Source organism: Chiloscyllium plagiosum, unplaced genomic scaffold (assembly GCF_037043375.1).
Source record: "Chiloscyllium plagiosum isolate Xiang-an unplaced genomic scaffold, Cpla_swu_hap1 HiC_scaffold_10, whole genome shotgun sequence".
Taxonomy (NCBI): Eukaryota; Metazoa; Chordata; class Chondrichthyes; order Orectolobiformes; family Hemiscylliidae; genus Chiloscyllium; species Chiloscyllium plagiosum.
Genome location: NW_028270148.1, coordinates 69,976,521 through 70,000,932, shown reverse-complemented (window position 1 = coordinate 70,000,932; position 24,412 = coordinate 69,976,521). Strand labels below are relative to the sequence as shown.

The 24,412-nt window shown below is 42.6% G+C and overlaps 1 protein-coding gene across 6 annotated transcripts in view; it reads left to right on the top strand.

The window, feature by feature from the left end:
• pde10a (phosphodiesterase 10A) overlaps positions 1–24,412 on the top strand; it is a 488,240-nt gene that overhangs the window by 251,865 nt on the left and 211,963 nt on the right. For 5 of the 6 annotated variants that reach the window (XM_087991438.1, XM_087991437.1, XM_087991435.1 and 2 more), the window contains exon 2: positions 13,604–13,732. The exons of the other annotated variant lie outside the window; for it this stretch is intronic. In XM_087991438.1, coding sequence (XP_087847564.1) covers positions 13,604–13,732 — 129 coding nt within the window. The remainder of the gene's footprint in view (positions 1–13,603; positions 13,733–24,412) is intronic. 6 annotated transcript variants of the gene reach the window in all.

Genomic DNA, 24,412 nt, shown 5'->3' with positions numbered 1-24,412 from the left:
TTCATTGGTCAGGACTGAATATAGAGTTGGAACATCATGTTGCAGCTGTACAAAACATTTTTAGAATATTGCATACAATTCTGGTCGCCCTGCTATAGGAAGGATGTTGTTAAACTAGAAAGGGTATAAAAAGGGAGGTGACTAACACTGTGGACAGTACTCCCAGATGTAGTCTCATCAACACCATGTATAACTGAAGAGTAGTGGCCCTACTTTTGTATTTAATTCTCATTTAAAATAATGTTATAATTTATTTCACTTTCCTTTTCACTTGCTGCAGCTGCAGTTAATCCTTTTGCACTCTGACACCCACATCTCTCCACAGTGTCCTACTTTGACTTGCTTGAAGGAATCTGTTTGATGTATAAAGTGGGTGTTCCTTCAAAATTGCACTTTAAAGCAATCCTTAAAGATTGGTAAGGCCACTTTTGGAATATTGCGTGCAATTCTGGTTTCCTTCCTATTGGAAAGATGTTGTGAAGCTTGAAAGGGTTTGGAAAAGATGTACAAGGATGTTACCAGGGTTGGAGGATTTGAGCTATGGAGAGAGGCAGAATAGGCTGGGGCTGTTTTCCCTGGAACGTTGGAGGCTAAAGGGTGATCTTATAGAGGTGTATAAAATCATAAGGGGTATAGATCGGATAAATTGGCAAAGTCTTTTCCTTGGGGTGGGGAAGTCCAAAACTAGAGGGCATAGGTCTAAAGTGAGAGGGGAAAGATATAAAAGAGACCTAAGGGGCAACTTTTTCATGCAGAGAGTGGTGCATGTTTAGAATGAGCTGCCAGAGGAAGTGGTGGAGGCTGGTACAATTGCAACATTTTAAAAGGCATCTGGATGGGTATATGAATAGGAAAGGTTTGGAGGGAAATGGACCGGGTGCTGGCAAGTGGGACTAGATTGGGTTGGGATATCTGGTTGGCATGGATGAGTAGGACCAAAGGATCTGTTTCAGTGCTGTACATCTCTGACTCTGACGAAGTCCTGATGAAGGGCTTTTGCCCAAAACACCGATTCTCCTGCTCCTCAGATACTACCTGACCTGCTGTGCTTTTCCAGCATCGCACTCTCGACTTCAAAGATGTTTGCTAATCTCTTACATGTTTAAATGAACTTGATAAAGAGAGTGGAGCTGGACCAAAGGTTGGCAAGGTAAACAGTAGCTGAACAACGGTCCACCTTTTAAAGAGGAGGTGGTTAGGGCACAGTCAAGGTACCTTTCCTCAAAATTGAATTGAGAGCTGCCTGGATGAAAAAGGAGATAGGATGCAAGTTTAAAAAGAAGTGCTGGACTTATGACAAGTACAGTTGAGAACCAAGCTGCATGTAAACGATTCAGAATAGAGGTGAAATACCAAAAATGAGCCACAAAGAGACTATGAAAAAGACCAGCAGCTGATATGAAGCGAAATCCTTAAGTATTCTATACCAACATCAATAATAAATGGTGGTGAAAAGATGAATAGCGGTGATTAGGGAGGCAAAGAGGAAGCAAAGATGCTTGGGTAAGGTGTTAAATAGATACTTTGCATCTTTCTTTCTTTACTAGGCAGATACTGCCCAGGACAATTCAACGGTGGTGTGAGAAGACTGGAGAATCGAAAGTTTTATGTTCTTGTTCTAAAAAGCTAATAAAGATAGTCCCAGCAACTATAGACCAGTCAGTTTCACTTCAATGGTGAGCAATCTTCTCGAAACAATTATTCAGGATAAAATTAATAATCACATGGAAAAATGTGGAATACTTCAGAAGAGTCAACATTAACTTGGAGTTTTCCTTTTTGGAAGAGGTAGCAGGAAAATTGACGGAAAAACTGTTGATGTGGTGTACATGGACTTCCAAAAGACTTTGGATACAGTGCCACACAACAGAATTGTTAGAGAGTAGGAGCATGGAGTACTAAGGCAGGGACATTATGCTGAATTTGTTTAAGGAGAGAGTGAGGACTGCAGATGGTGGAGATCAGAGTCAAAAAGTGAGGTGCTGGAAAAGCACAGCAGGTCAGGCAACATCTGAGGAGCAGGAGAATCGACATTTCAGGCATAAGCCCTTCATCAGGAATGTATGGTGGGGGAAGGAAGCTGAAAGGTAAATAGGAGAGTGGGGGTGGGGGAAGGAAGCTGAAAGGTAAATAGGAGAGTGGGGGTGGGGGAAGGTTGCTGAGAACATGATAGGTAGATGGCAGTGGAGGGTGATAGTGATTGGTTGGAGTGGATAGGTGGGAAGGAAGCTGGGCAGGTAGGACAGTTCAAGAGGGCAGTGCTGGTAAAGGAAGAAACTGGTGAATTTGACGTTGAAGCCTTGTGGTTGGAGGGTCCCAAGGCAGTAAATGAGGCCTTCTTACTCCAGGCATCGAGTGGCTCGGATTTGGTGGTGGAGAAGGCCCAGGACTTCCATGTCCTTGATGGAGTGAGAGGGAGGATTGAAGTGGTCAGCCACAGGACGGTGGAGTTTGGTGCATGTGTCCCACAGATGTTCCCTGAAATGTTCCGTGAGTTAGTGTCCTGTCTCCCCAATGTAGAAGAGACCACATCAAGAGCAACAGACACAGTAGATGAGGTGTTTGGATGTGGAAGAAAATCTCTGGTGGATGTGGAAGGATTCTTTGGGACTTTGGACAAAGGTGAGGCGGGAGGTATGGGCGCAGATTTTGCATCTCTTGTGACGGCAAGGGAAGGAGCCGGGAGTGGAGGGTGGGTTGGTGGGGGGTGTGGACCTAACGAGGGAGTCTCAGAGAGAATGGTCTATATGGGATGGGAGAGAAATATATCTCTTGTGGTGGGGTCGGATTGTAGGTGCCCGAAACGTTGGAGGATAATGTGCGGTATCCGGAGGTTGGTGGGGTGGAAGGTGAGGGTCATGGGGGTTCTATCCTTGTTGCAGTTGGAGAGGTGGGGTTCAAGGGCAAAGGTGTGAGAAGTGGAGGAGATGCACTGGAGGGTATTGTTGGCCATGTAGGAGGGGAAATTGTGGTCCTTGAAATAAGAGGCCATCTGGAATGTTCTGGAGAGGAATTGCTCTTCCTGGGAGCAGATCAGGCAGAGGTGGAGGAATTGGTAGTAAAGGATAGTGTTTTTACAGGAGGTGTGGTGGGAAGAGGTGTAGTCCAGGTAGCTGTGGGTGTCTGTGGATTTGCAGTAGATGTCCATGTTGAGTTGGTTGCCAGAGATGGGAGACGGAGAGGTCCAGGAAGGGAGGTACCTGAGATAGTCCAACTTGTAGAAGACACTGTTTAGATTTCACCTGGAATATGGTGTACAGTTTGGGTGCCATGCTTTAGGAAGGATATTTGTACTTTGGAAAGCTAATATTTATTTGTATGTCATTGTTGCAAGACAGGGAAATGGTAGGGAAAATAACTGTTAGGGAAAGTACATGCCATACACATAATAACATGTTTGCTATGAGTGTTTGTCGTCTATCCTTGAAGACCAGGAAATGTGCCAAAAGTGTTAAAGCAAAGCTGCCATGCTAGTTCTTTCAGCATTGATATTAAACTCCAAGATCAGATTAACCAATTTTTTTTACAACAAATAAGTCATTTAAACCTATTCCTTGAGTTTTAAAATGAGGTGAATAATGAGTTTTCCATTATGTTTGGGTTGTGCTGTTACAAACCTGTGTGCTCAATTTCATTTAGTTTTTCTGCATTGTAGAATGGCCAGTAAAACATCAACTCTATTGAAAAGTTGTTAATCACTGTGCAATAAGCAGCAGCTATTTGCTTGGCATTTCTAGGAATACTGTTCTCTGTTTAGTTTTAAGCAGCTTATTAAAAATTTTGATAATTCAAAGTGAGCATGAAATTTACGCTAGTTACATTTTTTAATACACATTGAGAAATTCAATTTTCAGCACATGTTTGCACTATTAATATCAGTACATACTGGACAGTTCCTGTGATTATTTTACCTTCCCATTCATTCTTTTGGTGGCAAAATTGACAAACTGAAAGGAGAAGAATTCATGGGTATGGGAGCTGAAATTCATGACATGTCATGTCTATTGACATGAAAGTGTTTAGGGCATAAAATTTGTCCATCCACCTCACTTGCATGTTCTCGCATATGTCAGCAATCTGATGGTGAACTAAAAGGGGTCAATGATAAAATCATTCTTTTTAAGGAAGAAAACCGATTTATAAGTAACAGTCTTATACTGCAAGTTGACTCCATTACTACAGGGATTAGCATCTCAGTTATTCTTGGGAAGGAGATTCAAAACACAGCTTCTTATCCCATTGAAGAAAATACTCCCAGAACAAAATGTCCAGGGTTATGAAAGATTGTAAGGCAAAGAAACCTTGCATAACACAAGAACATAAAAAAAAGGAGGTAGCGTTCTCTATCAAAAGTATATGAATCTCAAAAGGTTTGGATCAGATGTCAAAAGAGAAGGGATAATTGTCCAGATGTAAATCAACAGAAATCTGGCACATGCATCAGAAGGTACTATAAGAATAAATAAGAGAAATCTTATCCCAATTATATCAATGACAGCAAATAATCATGTATCTGAATGAAACTTTAAAAAGTAGGAAGAATCATATTCCATTGGCCTTTATGAAAACCATCAAAGTCACAAAAGTAGAATTAGAAGAACTACCATTGATCTTCTGAGTCAGATGAGAATGTGATCGAGAAGAGTCATGAAACCTCCTGACAGATTAAATCTCTGAAGTCAAGAGACCTGGATGATGCTGGAACTGCATTTAAGTGTAAATACAAAAATGAATGTATGTAAAATAACCAGCAACCAGTTTGGAGGGGGGACAGAGGGTGAATGTGGGAGAGCTGTATCAGAAGAAGATTTAAAAGGGTTAACATGTGAGGGTCATCACCCTCTGTGGTGATGTTTGAGATCACATGGTAAGGATTTATTGCCTAACATTTAGAAATAGATTTGTCTTGAGTACTTTATTTTGGCAGTAAAATAACTGCAGTCATTCCTCCATATCCGCGATGGTTCTGTTCCTGAAAACCCCTGCGAATGATTAATTTGTGAGTGTGGAGCTTAACTTATGTTTTTTTAAAAATAATAGGGTTCCAGACCCCAAGATTATGACTTTGCATATTATTTTTGGGTTTTTTTGGCTTTTAATAATAAAGACTAAAACATCTATAAATAAAAAATAATATTTAATGGAATAAACTATTGTGTATTGTACCTTACTGATAAAGGTGAAAAGTTCTGTGTACTAGGGCTGTGTGTTGTTGGGAGAGGTTATGGCTGGTTACTGGGTGTGGGGGGTGAGGATGGTGCAGACGCATCGTCCTCCTATCCACTGTCCCCTGATGATGCACCCTCCTCCTCTACTTCCATCTGGCAGATGTCCACAAGGCTTTCTTTGACCTGTTCATCCTCCCGAGCACCCAAGTCCTTGCTCGTGGAGGGTTGATGGAAAGAGCTGTGTACCAGAACAGGCCGTAAGAATTGCCTGCCACCAGATATCCTTTACACAACTATATAATTACTTACATGATAGAGAGAGGGAAAGACAATGATAGAAGGATTTGAAAACAAGGAAGCACACTTTAAAATTTGAGCCGTTGCTTGATCAGGAACCAATGTAAGTCAGCAAGCACAGGAGTGACAAAGGATCGGGACATGGTGAAATTTAAGATGTGTGCTGCAGAATATTGGATGACCTTATGCTTATGGAGGGCAGTATTCAGGAAGGACACCGGCTTGGGTTGGAAAAAGTCAGATCTGTGATAAGGTTTGGACCTAAGCGTTGGTCTCCTTAATAAGTAGTTTATCTAATTAGTAAAAATGTCAAAGCTGCTTTAAACAGTACAGTCATTCGTCTGTATCCCCAAAATGCCTGTGCCAAAACGTAATCAACATCCACGGGCAAAGATTACATATCCATGACCCCTTTCACAGCAACTCAAAATTGGTTGCGTGGGTCTTGGATTTTTTGACCTTTGTGTTATTGTGATAGCTCCCAAGCTACTGTGCCTAAATGCAAAAAGGTGATGATGAAGCTCAGAAAAGGTGAATGTTGTTGGATATGACACAAGTGGCATGTTGGATATGACATAAGTGGCATGTTGGCTAGTGGTGATGTCAGCTGTGAATTCAGCCTCAATGAGTCTGTTCAGTCGAATAGGAGCAAAGACGCTGAAGTAAGAAAAACTGAAGGAATCTGCTCTTCAAAGTGCTAAGGTGACACCTGCGGTGTGGGATATCCACTACAAAATGATAGAAAAGAGGCTTAGTTTATGGATTGAGGAGATGGTGACATAGAGGACAACTATAGTGTATAGGTATGCCCTGCGACAGCAAGTACTGCATATCTATGAGCACCTGGCAAAGTCTTTCACTGGCAGTAAGGAGAGCAAGGAAGGTTACCAAATTGCTATGGCCTTCACAACATTAAGCTGAGTGGGGAGACAAGTCCCGCAAACCAGGAGACCATCAACGTTGTCGTGCCAATGTTCTTCAAGCTGTTTGAGAAAGGATATAGGAGTGAGCAAGTATTTAATGTAGATAAAACCAGCTGCATCTTCAAGCAAATGGGGTCCTGCAGGTAGATCACTTTCATATCCGCCACATTCACCTGCACCTCCACACACATCATCTATTGCATCCTCTGCACCCGATGTGGCCTCCTCTATATTGGGGAGACAGGCCGCCGACTTGCGGAGCGTTTCAGAGAACACCTCTGGGACACCCGGACCAACCAACCCAACCACCCTGTGGCTCAACACTTCAACTCCCCCTCCCACTCCGCCAAGGATATGCAGGTCTTTGGACTCCTCCATCGCCAGACCACAACAACATGACGGTTGGAGGAAGAGCGCCTCATCTTCCACCTAGGAACCCTCCAACCACAAGGGACGAACTCGGATTTCACCAGTTTCCTCATTTCCCCTCCCCCCACCTTGTCTCAGTCAAATCCATTGAACTCAGCACCGCCTTCCTAACCTGCAATCTTCTTCCTGACCTCTCCGCCCCCACCCGTCTGACCTATCACCCTCACCTTGACCTCTTTCCACCTATCGCATTTCCGACACCCCTCCCCCAAGTCCCTCCTCCCTACCTTTCATCTTAGCCTGCTGGACAAACTTTCCTCATTCCTGAAGAAGGGCTTATGCCCGAAACGTTGATTCTCCTGTTTCCTGGATGCTGCCTGACCTGCTGCGCTCTTCCAGCAACACATTTTCAGCTCTGATCTCCAGCATCTGCAGCCCTCACTTTCTCCTGAAGGTAGATCACCAAGCAAGTCACCAAAGTGCTGGGATTCAAGGATCGTGCCACGACACTACATTCTGCCAGTGCTAGAGGAGAGTGCAAGCTGCTGGTCTACCAGGCTGCGAGCCCTCACACTTCAAAGGAAACAGCAAGAACCGTATGCCTGTGCAATGAAGGTCTAAAAAGAAGGCTGAGTGTCCACTTGCATCTTCTGGGCTTGGTTTAACAACTGTTTTGTTCCAGAAGTCAAGAAGTACATCCAATCAAAGAACCTCAAAGTTCTTGTCATCCTCGATAATGCAATCATCCAGTGTAAGCATCAGGCAGAGTGCCCACCTTACTATCAAAGTTCTCTTCATGCCACCTGATTGCTCATTGTTGATTTATCTAGTCCACTAGGAAATCATCAAGGCACTGAAGAGCCACTGCATCCAGAAACCTGTACCTAGGGCAACCTGGCAAGTCTTGTCTACAGATTGAAAACCTGGTGATGATGGACTTCTGGAAACAGTTTATCATCTGTCATGTTATTGACTTGGCCCACACTGCTTGGGAGGAGATCTTACAGTCCACGACAACTGCTGGAAGAAGGTGTGGTCTGACGATGTGACTAACTTTGAAGTTTCCCAGCATCAGTGGTGTCTTTACATTCTACATCTCGCCAAGGAGATTGGAAGGGAAGGCTACAAAGATGTGAGCAAGGACAAGATGCCCATCAGGAAAATTGAAATTCCACTTTATAACTACTTTGTAGTTTTTGCCAGTAAAATAACTCTTGAGAGGCTGGAATCTTGTCACCGTGTTATCCTTGATTTACATGTGGAGGCTCGCTGACACTGATCCAGCTCCCTCAGAGGCAACTCTCAGACTGAACAGCATGGCTGACACTCCTGTTATTATTTGTCAGCCAGGGCTCCCTGATTAAGACTGTTATTTTGGTACAGTCAGGGAACACACATTCTATAAGGTCCACCTGGCTGACCTTGTTACAATCAATACAGCCACTCCCTGTAATTTCCTTGTAAATGTTTTCCTTTCTATTTCCAACCAGCTTGTTGTTTATAAGGATGTGCAGGAAAGTGTAATGGGGCTTCTATTGATTCTTAGCTCCAACTAAATAGATTTCTGTCCTTAATCCCTTGACGATGTCCTCTCTCTTCTGCACTATAATAATCTCTTTAATACTGCCATCTTTCCTTCATTATTTCCTTCTCATCTTTCCTGACTAGCCTTATTTCCAGAAGTTCATAATAACTAGCCTTGTCCATTTTTGAGTCTTGATTAGAGTGGTGCTGGAAAAGCACAGCATGTCAGGCAGTAGCAGAGGAGCAGGAAAATCGACATTTCGGGCAAAAGCCCTTCATCAGGAATAGAGGCAGGGGTGCCTGCAGAGTGGAGAGATTTTTGAGCCAGGCCTCCATTATCACCGCACTTGTCTTTAGATCTTATTAACCTTGCTTGCCACAGTCTGGGCAGTATTTAATGCTGACCTCCTGAATTAAGATACATGGTAGAAAGGACACTTATTTGGGTGGGATGGTGCCAGGTCAGGATTCTGACACTTGCCCACATCTTGCTGGTGAGATCTGGGATGGATAGGCCTGTGAATGATTCTTGCGGCCACATGTCCACCGAGAATTAATGCTCACTAAGGGCCTCACCATGTCATGTTGATATTCAACCAGTGGCAGGCAGGGTGATTGCCAATTGGGGAGCCTGTAAAGCAACAGTTGTTGAGTTTGCTTGTGTGCTCCTTGTCCAACAGGGGGAAAGTGGTGCTTTGTGGTTTGGTAGCTCTGCTAATCAGTGCCTGATTGAGGAACCCAGCTTTGGGACAGGTCAGGTTTGCTGGCTCAAAATTCATCAACTAGTGCACTAGGTGTCTCCATGATCCTGGGCCTTTGTGGTTGCATTATCAGTGCAGGTAAAGTGCTGTTTCACCTGGAAGGTAAGTTTGGGTCCTTGGATGCCGAGGAAGGAGGAGGTAAATAGGCAGGTGTTAGACCTTCGGTGGTTGCAGGGGAGGGTGCCATGGGGCTGTGAGGGTGCTGTGGACCCATGCATCTGGCCTGCACTCAATCTATTCATTGAGAACTGTCGATGGGACATTGGTCACCTCAATTCCTCTGCTCCCCTCAATCCAACCTCTCTCCTTCCGAACTGACTTCACTCCACGTGTTTAGATCCAAATTTGACTTTGTTATTGAGCTTGCAGATGAGGGTGGTGCTGTTGTAGTTTGGTGTATTGACATCTACACTGCAGAGGCTGAGCGCCAGCTCTTCGATACCTCCTCCTATCTCTCTCTGGACCATGACCCCACCATGAAACATCAGGCCATTATATCAACAATAGTCACTGACCTCATTTCATCTCTACCCCACCCCCACTGCCACCAAGCTGATAGTCCCCCAGTCCCACACAGCTCGCTTCTACCTCCTTCCGAAAATCCACAGGCAGGACTGCCTGGGCAGACCCATTGCTTCTGCCCCACTGAACTCATCCCTTCCTACCTTGACTCAGTCTTTTCTCCCCTCATCCAGTTGCTGCCCTGTGTACATCCATGTTTCCTCTGATGCTTTGTGCTAGTTTCGGAAAATCCAGTTTGGAGGTTCAAGTTGCCTTCTGTTTACCATGTATGTGCAATCCCTTTTACATGTTCACCCCCACCAGGATGGTCTCGGGGCTCTTGGCTTCTTCCTGGAGTGGAAGCCTGAACCATCCCCGCCCACCCCCACCAACCTCCTGTGTTTGGCTGAGCTAGTTCTCACCCTCAACAACTTCTCTTTTAACTCCTCTCATTTTCTTCAGGTCAGAGGGGTGGCCATGGATACTTGCATAGGCCCCAGTTAGGCCTGTCTCTTCGTGGGGGACGTGGAACATTCCTTATTCCAGTCCTATTCTGGACCTCAACCACAACTTTTTCTTTGATATATCGTTAAAGCATTGGTGCTACTTCCCCCTGTCATCTCGAATTGGAAATGCTATTCGACTTCACTTTCCCTTCCAATTTCTATCTTGCCCCCACTTTCACCTGGTCTATCTCTGACTCCTCCCTTCCCTTCCTCGACATCTCTGTTTCCATTTCTGGGGATAGACTGGCCCCTAATATCCACTATAAACCCACTGACTCCCACAGTTACCTGGACAATACATCCTTGCAGTGGATTCCCCAGGGCCATTGTCAATCAGCCCCTGAACCAGATCCAACCCATTTCCTGCACTTTCACCTCCACCTTCCACCCTTCTCTTCCTTCTTTGCAACATCCCTGGCCCTTACCTACTATCCCACCAGCATCCACATCCAGAACATAATCAGCCGCCATATTTGCCACCTCCAGTGAGATGCCACCACTCCCTTGTCTGCCTTCTACAGAGACTGTTACTTCTGTGACTCCCTGGTCCACTCTTTGGCTCCCAATAGCCACCCCCCAACACACCCACCCATCCAACAGCCCCATGGCACATACCCCTGCAACCGCCAAAGGTGTTAGACCTACCCATTTACCTCCTCCATTCTCAGTTTCTGAGGGCCCAAACATACTTTGTAGGTGAAATGATGCATAGACTGGGTCACCGCTTCACAGAACTTCCACATTCTGCCTGCAAAAGAAGACCCTCCGCTTCCAGTTGCCTGCCACTTTAATACACCACCTGGTTCCCTTGCAAACATCTCTGTCTCAGGCTTGCTACAGAGCTCCAGCTCAAGCTGGAAGAACAACACCTCATTTTCCACATGGGAACTCTATTGCCCTCGGAATTCTATATCAAGTTCAACAATTTTAGGGCCCGAACTTCCCCCGTGTCCCAGTCCCCATCCCTACACACCAAGCCTCGTTATCACTTAGTCTGCCATTACACACTATATCTATTGTTAGCCTTTAACAGTCTCCACTAATGGCTGTTCACTCTCCCAGCCAGCTTGTTATCAACTCCTTTGTCTATCTAACTGTCCTCTCTCTCTTTGGGCTCTATCCTTGGCTATCATTTACTCCTTCACTCCTCTCACACCCTATCTTCTGCATATAAATCGACATTTTTTTTAGTTACCATCAGTTCTGAGAAAGGGTCACCGGACCCAATATTAACTTTGATTTCTCTTCACAGATGCTGCCAGACCTGCTGAGCTTTGCCAGTGACCTGTTTTTGTTTCTCATATTCAAGCAGCTGACTCTTTCCAACTTTCAACAGCTGCCAATCAGTCTCAGGGCAAAACCAGAATTAAAGTTTTTTGAGAAGTATTTTTTCTAAGATATTTTCTGGAATGCTGCAGCAGCAGCTTGAAGATTTGAAAGCTCTCTGTGGAATCTGATACACCAGATTCCAGAAGCTCAGGGAGAGGAAAGCTGAGTTAAAAGTCTCACTACATTTGCCTGGGTCAACTGAGAAGGTGATCCACTTCAACATTTGAGAAAAGCAGCCAAGGAGTCCATATTTATGTGTGTTAACATTACATTTTGTAGACATGTTAAGTAATTTGACCAGTTTTTTTTCCTTCCTTTTATTTATCCCTGAATTAAATGTTTGGCTTTAAAACACAGAAGTCAATTAGCTTACAGTTTCGTTTAATTTTCTCCATGTTATTTTATGTTTAATAAATTGTTAAGTCTTTTGTTTGAGATACAAAATCTACATTAATACAAATGTCTGGAAATTAATTCAAAGTCCGGGATGGTTATTCAAAAGTCTGATTAGAAAACATTGGAGTGACTATTTGGGTTCTTTGACAGTTTAATTTTACTGTGTTGCGATAACAGAGGTAGAAAGGTTGCCTCAGTTTGGCTGTCTGTAGGACAATATAAATGGACAAAGTTATTACATGGAAACAGGCCATTCAGGTGAACCAGTTCATGTTGGTACTTCACTCAAGTAAACCTGAGTCTAACCATCTTCCCTCATTCTCATCCCATACACCTAAAAGTCCTTTTCCCTTATCCACCTGTTATTTCGTGATGAACTGTTAACCACACCCTCAACCTTCCAATCACTTGTATCTAGATAAATGCTGCTAGATTCTTCCCAAGTTTGTTTAGTGACTACCCTCAATTCCCAAATTTACTGCTCCAGGGAAATTATGCCAGAGCTGTGATGCATGTTAAGGTTTGATTATTCATGTAGGTTTTTTGTGTTGATGTTTATAGGAGGGATGACAAAATAGATGCGATTGGAATTCGTCGAAGTATCAATTTTTCAATTTCTGTTACTGCTCGTAATCCAGAATCTAATCAGGTCTTTTGTGTTCTAGGGCACAACCTCTTCTCCAGTCAATTAATAAATTATTCATTTGTTATTATTGATTTTCTCGCAATGCATGTTGACTGAGGAAGCAGTGAGGAAAAATTCATAGTGTATTTGGTACACTTTCTTTGAACAACATGTTATAAATCCAATTAGGCTATTTTGAATCTAATGATGTGTAATGAGGCAGGTTTAATAAATGATGTTAGAATAAAAGATCCTCTTGGAAACAGTGACCATAAGATGATTCAATTTAGCATTCAGGTTGTGAGGGAGGATCTTGGGTCAGAAACAACTGTGCTTGGCTTAAAATGGGTTAATTACAAAGGAATGAAAGAGGAGCTAATTGCAGTGGACTGGGAAGGAGGTTAGCTGCAAAAACCATTGAGGATTAGTGGCAGACGTTTAAGAGAGTGGTTCACAGCAAAGACACATTCTAGTGAAAGAGGAGGATTCTAGGAAGGGAACAAGCCAACAATGGTTAACCATGGCATGGCATCATGAAAGAAAGAACACACAATGTGGCAAACATTACAGCAGAGGATTAGAAAGCTTTAAAACCTGGCAGAAGACAATGCAAAAATGAGTGAGAAAATAAACTTTTGAGGGTAATATCAAGATGGACAGCAAGAGCTTCTTTAAATATATGTAAAGGAAGAGAGAAGCCAAAGTGAAAATGGGCTTCTTAGAGAATGACATTAGGGAAATAATAATGTGGAATCCGAAACAGGTTAGTTGAATAAATACTGTGCCTTAGACATCACAGTAGAAGATACTAACAGTATCTGTAACTGCAAATATTATTCATCCTGGTCAGTGTAAAAATACAATGGGAATTGTGGTTAGACCATGACTAGCATGGGAAATTAGGGGGAGTATTAAATCCAAGGAAGAAGTACACAAAAAGGCCAAAAAAAATGCAGCAAACCTGAAGATTCAAAACAATTTAGATTTCAATGAAGTGAGACCAAGAGACTGAGTAAGAGGGGGTAAATATAAATACATACTCTCATGTGACTACTTAGGAGTGTCTCTCTGTTTTATGATTTACCCTGGAATGATCACCCCTGTTCTTTGGGTTTCTATTGACCAAACAAGAATTGGTTGTCAGAATGGAAACCCTGTAGAAATAATCTTGTACTCTTATTTTTATTGTCTTTTACCTTTGCAGGTCTGACTGATGATAAAGTAAAGTCGTACTTATCCCTTCATTCAAATGTACTTGATGAATATGTAGCAGAAAGCGTTCCTACTGAAACTTTGGAAAGATGGCTGATGAAAAAACAGAGCAAGCAAGATGGTAAGCTTACTGCTTAACTCTAGTTATTGAGAAGCTATATATTTGGTAAGAGTTATGGTTCATGCGTTAAGATATTCCATTACATGAAGCCAAAACATGCTTCACAATATATCTCCTACATAGCTGTTGATAGTACTGGGAGACGTAGAGTGGTAACTGCTGTATTTCCGCATCAAGCCTGTGCTATTTGGGTGCAAACACTAGCATACTCATTCTTGCAGTTAACTACCTAGGTATGTTTCACCTGAAAGCAAGATTTTCAAACATGGAAAACAATTGTCAGTGATGAAATAATTTCATTTTGATTTTTTTATTGGAAAGCCACTCAAAGCTTAAAATGTCAATGTTTTGAGAATGAATCATTTATCAGTCTATATACAATAATCTATATTTTATTTTATTCTTTGAGATGTCAATACTACATGAGAATATGAATAAAATGAAATATCTCCATGAAAGTTAATAGAATTTTCAAATCCATGTCGTGTCTACTATTTCCGGCCATTTTGCATCTTACCTGTTTCTCCCCTTCATTGATTTGTTGCTTTGCTTTCGTTGCTGCTTTATTAAGTTTTACTACTTGCTCCTCTAGGTGTCTTTGAGACAATGATTAGCTACAAAATAACTGCCAAATTGTCTGGCAGAACATTTTGGGAGTTTACCAGTAGTGTTAACATCTTGGAGAAACACCGTCAAATTCTTATGGGGAACACCACTAAAGCATTGCTGAACTTGATGCAGAATGTTTCTCCAATTTTTAAGAGCAAACTTTTTATTTGGTGGTTCTTGTTGATTCAAAAGGGGAGTCTTTTTTTGGCATCCCATTTCGATGATAGGATGTTTTCTAATTGATCTAAAGTTGTTATTATACATCTTTGGAGCAGCTTGTACATGAAGCCAGGCCTCTTAATTCAGGGGTAGAGAAACTACCACTGCACCACAAAGGGCCATTATTTCCGATCATATTCCTGCTCTCTCAAATGATCTTGCATGCAAGTTGTTAGTAGAATATTGAACATTTTAATTGTGTTTTGGTGATATTAACTGGAGATTCACTTGTGCACGCTGGAATTACAGTGGCTAGATTTGAAGGTGCATGTTTGTAACATGCCATTTTAAATTAAATCTATTGTGTGCAGTGAATAGGATCCAGTTCTATCCTTCATCATCTGGCTGCCTGGAATGAGCATGCTCATTGAAGTGTTTGATAGAATATTTTCATTTTATATTGTCAAAATGCTGATATTTGAACTAATTTAGCTTTTAAAGAAGAATTTGTTTGTAATTGACATGAATTCAATCTGTATTGTCCACAAAGCCTAAATGAATTAATGTATATATTGTTCCGATTGTTCACTGGAGTTTTTGGCAGGAAAACCACAAGAACCCCAAAGAAAGTTGCATGAATGCTCTTTACTGCCAAAGCTAAAGTGCTGAATGCAAGAAGTTTTTGGCAAATCAGCCACTGTCTACATCCTGCTAGTTGCTTCCACGTATAACTAAATCTGATGTGTTAGATTTTGGAATTAGAGACCATAGCTACCTAATATAGGCAGTCGACCATTCATGAGGATTTTTGGTTAGTTGTTAAAAAGCAACAGCTGAGATATGACATACAGTCTGTTCTCCTATAATGTAATGCTTGCGCAACCCCGTGATATAGAAAAATTGTGCTTCAAGTGCTGGTGATGTAACCACATTACAGCCAACACATGTTTTAAAAGTTTGCGCTTCCGAAACAACAACATCCCCAATTTGTCAATTGCATTTCAGCAAATTCGCGTTGACAACCTGTTATTGTTCATTAGCTGAATAAACATGTGACTTGTAACAGATTGAAGAGATGGAGGCAACATCCTTATTTTCAGCTGAGGGGTTCCTAATCCCAGCTGATGTGCAACATCGCACAACCCACCATTGACAAAGGCAACTTCAGGAAAATAGATTGTCTCACAGCAATGTTTCTCAGTCCAGGAGGAAAGAACATCAGTGACTATATCCAAGGACACTTGGGTCTCGTTGCCCCTTTCCCGATCAAATGCCATTCAGATCATCTGCCTGCCTGTTTTTGCTACCAAACATCTGTCCACCATCAGTGTTTGCCATCTATTTTCCCACATGGTTAACTTCTCCAAATTTCTGCATCCTTTTCATAGTTCTTTCTCCTACCCAGCTTTGTATCACCTGCAGTTTTGAAGATATGGTACATAGTTTCCTCATCTAAATCATTAATATACATTGAATTCGGAGATTCAACATTGCATCTGATCTGCGAGCATCACCTTTGGATGCCGAAGGATGAGAGTTTATGACGACTATGGCATGTGTGCTGATACCAAGATTCTTGTGTATGAGGCAGTCAACTTTCTGACTCTTCTGTAGGGTTCTGAGATTTGGATTCTGTATAGTCGCCAGTTCAAGGTTCTTGAGGAGGTACCATCAACACTGTTTGAGATGGATTCTTCACATCAGCTGGGAGCACCGCGCTAACATCATTGTCCTTGAAGCAGCTTACTAACACCATCTGAAACCAAATCTGCTGGGCCAGCCATGTGCTTAGCATAAAGGCATTCGAATGAGAGGAGGACAAAGGAAGTATTTCAAAGACTCCCTGAAAGCGTCCTTCAGGAAATGCAAGATAGATGTCAACATGTGGGAATCTGTCATTCAGAAGAAACTGACTTGGAGGAAGCTTCTGTAGGAAAGGACTCAATTTGTTTGAGAACATCTGTCAGCAAGAGGTACAGAAAAGGAACTGGAGAAAGTGATTTCAAGGCCAAGTACAAGGCCCACCTTCCAGAAATGCCTGCCAAATGTGTGGTTGGAGATGTGGCGTAGGTTCAGGCTCTGCCTCACAAGGCAGCACAGAATTTCCTAGGTGGACAGTCACACTCATTAGTGACTAGATTGGCAATGATATTATGGAGATAGCTGCATCCAAACAATGATCCTGGAAGTTCTTCACCATTAACAACTTTTTTTTTGTCTTTTACATTGGGCCTTTGCCTCAGTCAGAAGTACATTTTTAAAAAATTCCAACCCCTTTTAGTTCTATACAAGTCACACTGGATTCTCTTCCTCTTTCCATACATGCAGCTAGATTTGCTGCATTTCTCCAGACTTGTGTGTATTTGTTTCTCGAAACAGTTATGAATGCTTAAAAGATTTCCTGAGGCAGTTCCTTTGAGGAACATTGTGGCTAAAATGGGAATGGAGAAATTAAATGAATTTGTTTTAAATTATGGCTTGCCTAAGGCAATACAATGACATTAACTTTCAAATCTCACATCGCAAGTATGCAAAGAAATAATGAATAGTTTGGGAACCAAACAAATTACATTTTTTGCTTATCAGCAGCAATGTTGAGGAACATTATTCACCGTCAGACTTTAAGACCATGTGAAATGACCAGACCTTTACAGGCCGATGGAATATAACCTGAGAAAATGTGAAACATTTCATGTTGGCAGGCAATTTTTAAAAAAAAGATGTTACCTAAATGGACAGCAACTGCAGAATTCTGAAGTGCAGAGAAATCGAGGACTCCTAGTGCATGACTCACGAAAAGTGAGTATGTTATTACAGCAAGGCTAAAGGAATACTATCCTTTATTATGAAAGAAATTGAACTTAAAGGCAAGGATATTTAGCTTCTGTTATGCAGGGCATGTATAGTTGAGATCATATCACAAATACTATACAGTTTTGGTCTCCTTTATTGAAGGCAGGATGTAAATCTACTGGAGCCTATTCACAGGAGGTGTACTGGATTGATACCTGGAATGAACAGCTCTTTGAACGAGAAGTGTTGGACAGACTGGACTCATTTTTATAGGAGTTTAGATAGGAGTGAGATGGGGAGAATTCTTTTCTCTTTCAGGACCGGGATAGGGAGAATTTTGTTTTTTCCGAAGGGTTCTGCAATTTCAAAGATTATTGGGCGGAGATGGGAATGTAGAATTTGAAATATGAATGGAATTTCTGGAGATAAGGTGTTAATATTATTACTTGTCTCAGGTGCACCATTAAAATAAGGTTCATTGGCTCTTACCAGGTCACAAAGAAATTTAATGATGTGCCTTATGTAGTGAGTATTCCAAATAGGAAATAAAATTAAGTTTGTCATGTTAATATACTTAAGTGATACTATAACAGGGAGAAAAGTCCAGAGATATAACAGCATAAAAATAGCTGGAAAGGTAGGGGTGTGAGAGGGATACAAACAGTTTGCAGAGACATATCAATAGGGTAAGTAATTGGGGACAAAAGTTGGTAATTGGAGAATAATATGGGAAAATGTGAAGTTGGGAAGGGAGACCAAAAAAAAATTTAAATGGAGGAAGAACTGCAAAAAGCTGCAACAGAAAGGGACTTGGGAGTACTTGCGCATGAAATACAAAGCCAGCACATCAGGTAAGAATATTGGAGTGTTGGTCTTTGTTTAAAGAGGATTGGAGGATAAAAGTAGAAAAGTCTTACTGCAACTGAACAACATGCTGAGGCGATCCCATCTGGAATACTGTAAACAATTTTAGTCCCCTTATTTAAGGAAAGATGTCATTGCATTGGAGGCAGATCAAAGAAGGTTTACTAGAATGATCCCTTGTATAAAAGGATCATCTTAACAGCAAAGGCTAATCAGGTTGGAACTCTACTCACTGAAGTTTAGAAGAATGAGAGGAAATATCATTGAGACATATACGATTCTCAAGGGGCTTCACAGGGTAAATGGTGAGAGGATGTTTCCCCTCATGGGAGAGTGTAGGGCCAGAGGGCATAATCTAAGAATAAAGTGGTGCCAATTTAGACTGAAATGAGGAAGAATTTATTCTCTGAGGATTGAGAGTCTTTGGAATTCCTTGCCACATGCTGGTAGGAGCAGCCTCCTTGTGTATATTTAACGCTGAGATAACGTCTTGATCAGTGGAAAATTGACGTTACGGGGCAAAAGCAGGAAAGTGGATGTGAGAAAGTCAGATCACTCATTATCGTATTAATTGGCAAAGCCCTCTCCTGTTCCAACTTTTCATGGTCTTCTTGAGAGAAGTGTTCATAACAGTTGTTAAAGTAGTATGGACTGAAATAAAAAATAAGGGCAATTTGAGAATCCATCAGAAATTGAAATCTCTAAAATAAGGTGGGATAATGTGGTGCTTAAGATGTTTGAGGGAATATTGTGCTGTCTCGATGACTTACAAAAACCATTAAAGACTAATTTAATGAAAATGTAAGTAGGCCATTAAAAATGCCTTTGGCCAAATAAAATAATATAGTAATGTGTTACCCAAAGGGCCCCAACTTTCCTGACTCAACCAGATTCTGATAGACAATGACACTCTTGAGCTGAACTGAAGCCAGCCAGATCACTGTAAAAAACCAAAAGAACTGCGGATGCTGGACATCAGAAACAAAAACAGAAATTGCTGGAAAATCTCAGATTGGGTAGCATTTTGGAGAGGAATCAGAGTTAACTTTTCAGATCAAGTGACCTTTCATTAAAACTGATTGTAGCTTGGAAAAGTTGTTTTTTATGCAGAAGATAGGGTGTGGGAGGGGGTAAGGAGCATATAATAGGTGACGTGACATTGATCGCCTTTTTTGCATCCCTTGCCCATTCTCACCCTTTTCCCTGTGAACGGACTACATTCAGAGCTCTCTGATCCAATGCTGACTTTATAATTAAGCCTGCTGACAAAGGTGTCGCTTTTGTTGTTTGGCAGACTAACCTCTACTTTGTAGAGACTGAATGTCAGCACTCACATTCCTCCTCCTTTCCCCCCCGGACCATGATCCCTACGTGGAACATCAGGCTCCTGTGTCCACAACAGTCACTGACTTCATTTTGACTGGTGGCCTCTCTCTCCCCACCACCCTCCAGCTCCCACCTGCTCTTGTCCAGTCCCTTCCCACTGAAATTTCATTTGCGGGCTCCAGGCACCCCTTTACGGTGGACGTGCAATTCCTTTACATGTCCATTCCCCAACAGGATAGTCTCAGGGTTCTCTGTTTGTTCTTGAACTGTCCCCATCCACCACCTCCCTTCTCTGCCTGGCCAAGCTTGTCCTCACCTTGAACAACTTCTCTTTCACTTCAAGAAGTGGCTATCGGTAACTACATGGGCCCCAGTTAAACCTGTCTCTTTGTGGGGTATGTGGAATATTCCTTGTTCTAGTCCTATTCCAGCCCCCAGCCACAAATCTTTCTACCGTATACCAATGTCATCATTGTGCTTCCCTGTCTCATGAGGAATTGGAAAAGTTTATCAATTTCGCTTCCAAATTCCATCCAGCTGCCACCTTCATCTCGTTCATCCCTGACTTCTCCCTTCCTTTCCTTGACATCTGTTTCCAATTCTGGGCATAGGCTGGCCGTCAATATCCCCTACAAACCAACCGACTCCCAACATTACCTTGGCTATACATCCTCTCACCCTGCTTCCTGTAAAGACACTATTCCATTCTCCCAGTTCCTGTTTCTCCATTGTTTCTGTTTTGAAGATGCTAGCTTTGACAAGCGGGCATCCAAAATGTCCACCTTCTTCCTCAACTGAGGATGTACAGCACCGTGGTTGACAGGGCCCTCAACGGGTCTGACCCATTTCCTCTACTTCAGCCGTCAACCTCTTTCTTCTCTCCCACAGCTGAGATGAGCTGCCCCTTGTCCTCACCAACCATCCCACCAGCATCCACATTCTGACGATCATTAGCTGCCATTTCTGCTATCGCCAGCAGGATGCCATCACCAGACACACATTCCCCTCCCCTTTCTTGTCAGCCTTCAACAAGGACTGTTCCCTCCAGGACACCCTGGTCTGCTCTTCCTTCACTTCCAAATCTACCCATGGCAACTTCCCTTGCAACCGCAGAAGGTGTAGCACCTGTTCATTTATTTCTCCCTCTTCAGTATCCAAGGGCCCAAACATACCTTCCAGGTAAATCAGCGCTTTACCTTCACTTCACTCAGTCTAGTCGACTGCGTTCACTATTCACCGTATGATCTCCTCTACATAAGGGAACATGATTTTATTGCTATAAAGGAAACTTGGCCTAAGAGAGGCAAGGGCGGCTGCTCAGCATTCCTGATGTAGAAATTTCAGGATGGAAAATGGATAAAAACATTTGGGAATGTAACACTCTTGATTAAGGAATCAATTACAGTGAGGAAGGATGACTTGTTAATGAAGTCCGTTAATATAGTCATAGAGATGTACAGCCCAGAAACAAACCCTTTGGTTCAACTTGCCCATGCCGATAGAATATCGTAAACTAATGTAGTTCTATTTGCCAGCACTTGGCCCATATCCCTCTATATCCTTCCTATTTTATATACCCATCTGGATGCATTGTAATTGTATTAGCCTCTACCACTTCTACTGGCAGCTCATTCCAAACAGGCACCACCCTCTGCGTGAAAAGGTTTCCCCATAGGTTCCTTTTAAATTATTCCCCTCTATGCCCTCGAGTTCTGGACCCCCCTCCCCAGGGAATAAACTCCTTGTCTTTTTACCCTATCCATGCCCCTCATAATTTTATAAACCTTGAGAAGGTCATCCCTCGGCCTCCAACGCTCCAGGGAAAACCACCCCAATATATTCAGCCTCTCCCTAAGCTCAAACTATCAATCCTGGCCACATCCTTGTAAATCTTTTCTGAACTCTTTCAAGTTTCACAACATCCTTCTGATAGGAGGGAGACCAGAACTGCATGCAATATTTCAAAAGTGGCCTAACCAATGTCCTGTTCAGTCGCAATATGACCTCCCAACTCCTATACTCGATGCTCTGACCAATAAAGGAAAGCATACCAACGCCGCCTTCACTATCCTATCGACCTGTGACTCCACTTTCAAGGAGCTATGCACCTGCACTCCAAGGTTCTTTGTTCAGCAACACTCCCCTGGATCTTACCATTAAGTGTTTAAGTCCTGCACTGATATGCCTTTCAAAATGCAGCACCTCACATTGGCCCATTTGAACAAAATCCCATTCTCCTCTGAGGTAACTTTCTTCTCTGTCCATCATTTTAATGTCATCGTCCAGCTTATTAACTATACCTCCTCTGTTCACCTCCAAATCATTTATATAAATGATGAAAAGCAGTGGCACTGACTCTTGTGGCTCTCCACTGGTCACAGGCCTCCCGTCTGACAGGCAACCCTCCACCACCACCCTCTGTCTTCCACCTTTGAGTCAGTTCTGTATCCAAATGGCTAGTTCTCCCTGTACTCTGAGATCGAACCTTACTAGCCAGTCTACCATTTGGTTGAATGCCTACTGAAGACCATATAGATCACATCCACCATTCTGCTCTCATCAATCATCTTTGTTACTTCAAAAAACTCTATCAAGTTTGTGAGACATAATTTCTCGTGCACAAAGCTATGTTGACTATCGCTGATCTGTCCTTGCCATTCCAAATACATGTACATCCTGTCGTTCAGGATTCTCTCAACAACTTGCTCACCACCGATGTCAGACTCACCGGTCTATAGTTCCCTGGCTTTTCCTTACCAGATTTGGCTAACGTGGTGCCACTATTTAACAATCTCCAGTCTTCTGGCACCTTATCTGTGACTATCGATCCAAATATCTCAGCAAGGGACCCAGTAATCGCTACCCTATCTTGGGGAGCACAGTGGCTTAGTGGTTAGCACTGTTGCCTCACAGCACCAGGGTCCCAAATTTGATTCCAGCTTCGGGCGACTGTCTGTGTGGAGTTTGCACATTCTCCCTGTGTCTGTGTGGGTTTCCTCCGGGTGCTCTGGTTTCCTCCCACAGTCCAAAGATGTGCAGGTCAGGTGAATTGGCCCCGCTAAATTGCCCTTAGTGTTAGGTGCATTAGTCAGAGAGAAATGGGTCTGGGTGGGTTGCTCTCCGCAGGGTTGGTGTGGACTGGTTGGGCTGAAGGGCCTGTTTCTACACTGTAGAGAATCTAATCTAATCTTCCTACAGAGTTCTAGGGTACACCTGATCAGGTCCTGGGGATTTTATAATCTTTGTGTGTTTTAAAACATTCAGCTGCACCATCTACGTAATATAGACATTTTTTAAGAGGTCATCATCTATTTCCTTCCATTCTGTATCTTCATCCTCCTTCTCCACAGTAAACCCTGAGGCAAAATACTAATTTAGTATTGCTCCCATCTTCTGCGATTCCACACGTAGGCTGCCTTTTACCCTTTTGTCCATAGTGTATGTACAGAATCGCTTCGGATTCTCTTTAACCCTATTTGCCAAAGCTATCTCATATCCCCTTTTTGCCTCCCTGATATTCCTCTTAAGTATACTCCTACTACCTTTATACTCTTCCAAGGATTCACTTGCTCTCTGCTGTGACATATGCTTCTTTGCCTAATACCGTCAAAATTGATCTTCCTCCAATTTAGATCTTCAACTTTTAGGTCTGGTCTATCCTTTTCCATCACTATTTTAAAACTAATAGAATTATGGGCGCTGGCCCCTAAGTGCTCCCCCACTGACACCTCAGCCACCTGCCCTGAGTATTTCCCAAGAGTAGGTCAGGTTTTGCACCTTCTTTAGTAGGTACATCCACATATTGAATCAGAAGATTTTCTTGTACACACTTAACATATTCCTCTCCATCTAAACCTTAACACTATGGCAGTCCCAGTTTATGTTTGCAAAGTTAAAATCCCACCCTATTATTCTTACAGATAACTGAGATCTCCTTACAAATTTGTTTCTCAATTTCCTTCTGACTATTAGGGAGTCAATCATACAAACCTAATAAGGTGATCATCCCTTTCTTATTTCTCAGTTCCACCCAAATAATTTCCTTGGATGTATTTCCGGGAATATCCTCCCTCAGCACAGCTGTAATGCCATCCATTATCCTGCTTTGTTCCTGCCTGCCCTGACTTTTCCCAACTGTACCAGTCTCAGACTGATGTCTTTCCTCACTATCTCCGTGGTCTCTTAAATCCTCCTGAGCCAGCTCCAGCAAATCCCCTTCCAATTCAGGTGCAATCCAACCTTCTTATATGGATCACACCTACCTCAGAAAAATCTCCAATGATCCAAAAATGTGAACCCTTCTCCCCTGCACCAGCTCCTTGGTGCACATACATCTGCTCCATTCTTCTATTCCTACCCTCACTAGTTCGTAGCAATGGGAGTAATCCAGGTATTATTACTCTCGAGGACCCCCTTTTTAAATTCCTGTCTAAATCTCGATATTCTCCCTTCAGAATCTCATCATTTTCCCTTCCTATGTCGTTAGTTCCAGTGGGCACAAGAACCTCCTGCTGGTTCCACTCCTTTTTGAGAAATGCTGCACTCTCTCCGAGATACCCTTGATCATGGCCTCAGGGAGGCAACACACCATTTTCATTTTTCATTGCCGGCTGCAGAAACGTCTGTCTGTGCCTCTGACTAGGGAGTCCTCTATTATAATTGATTGCTTAGAACCTGACGTACCCCTCATTTCATTAAAGCCAGTCTCGGTATCAGAAACTTGGCTGTTCATGCTACATTCCCCTGAGAGTCCGTGGCCCCCTACATTTTCCAAAAAGGCATACTTAGAGTCATAGTGTCAGAGATGTACAGCACAGAAACAGACCCTTCAGTCCAACTCATCCATGCCAACCAGATATCCCAACCCATCCCAGGCCCATCTGCTAGCACTTGCCCTATGTCCCTCCAAACCCTTCCTATTCATATACT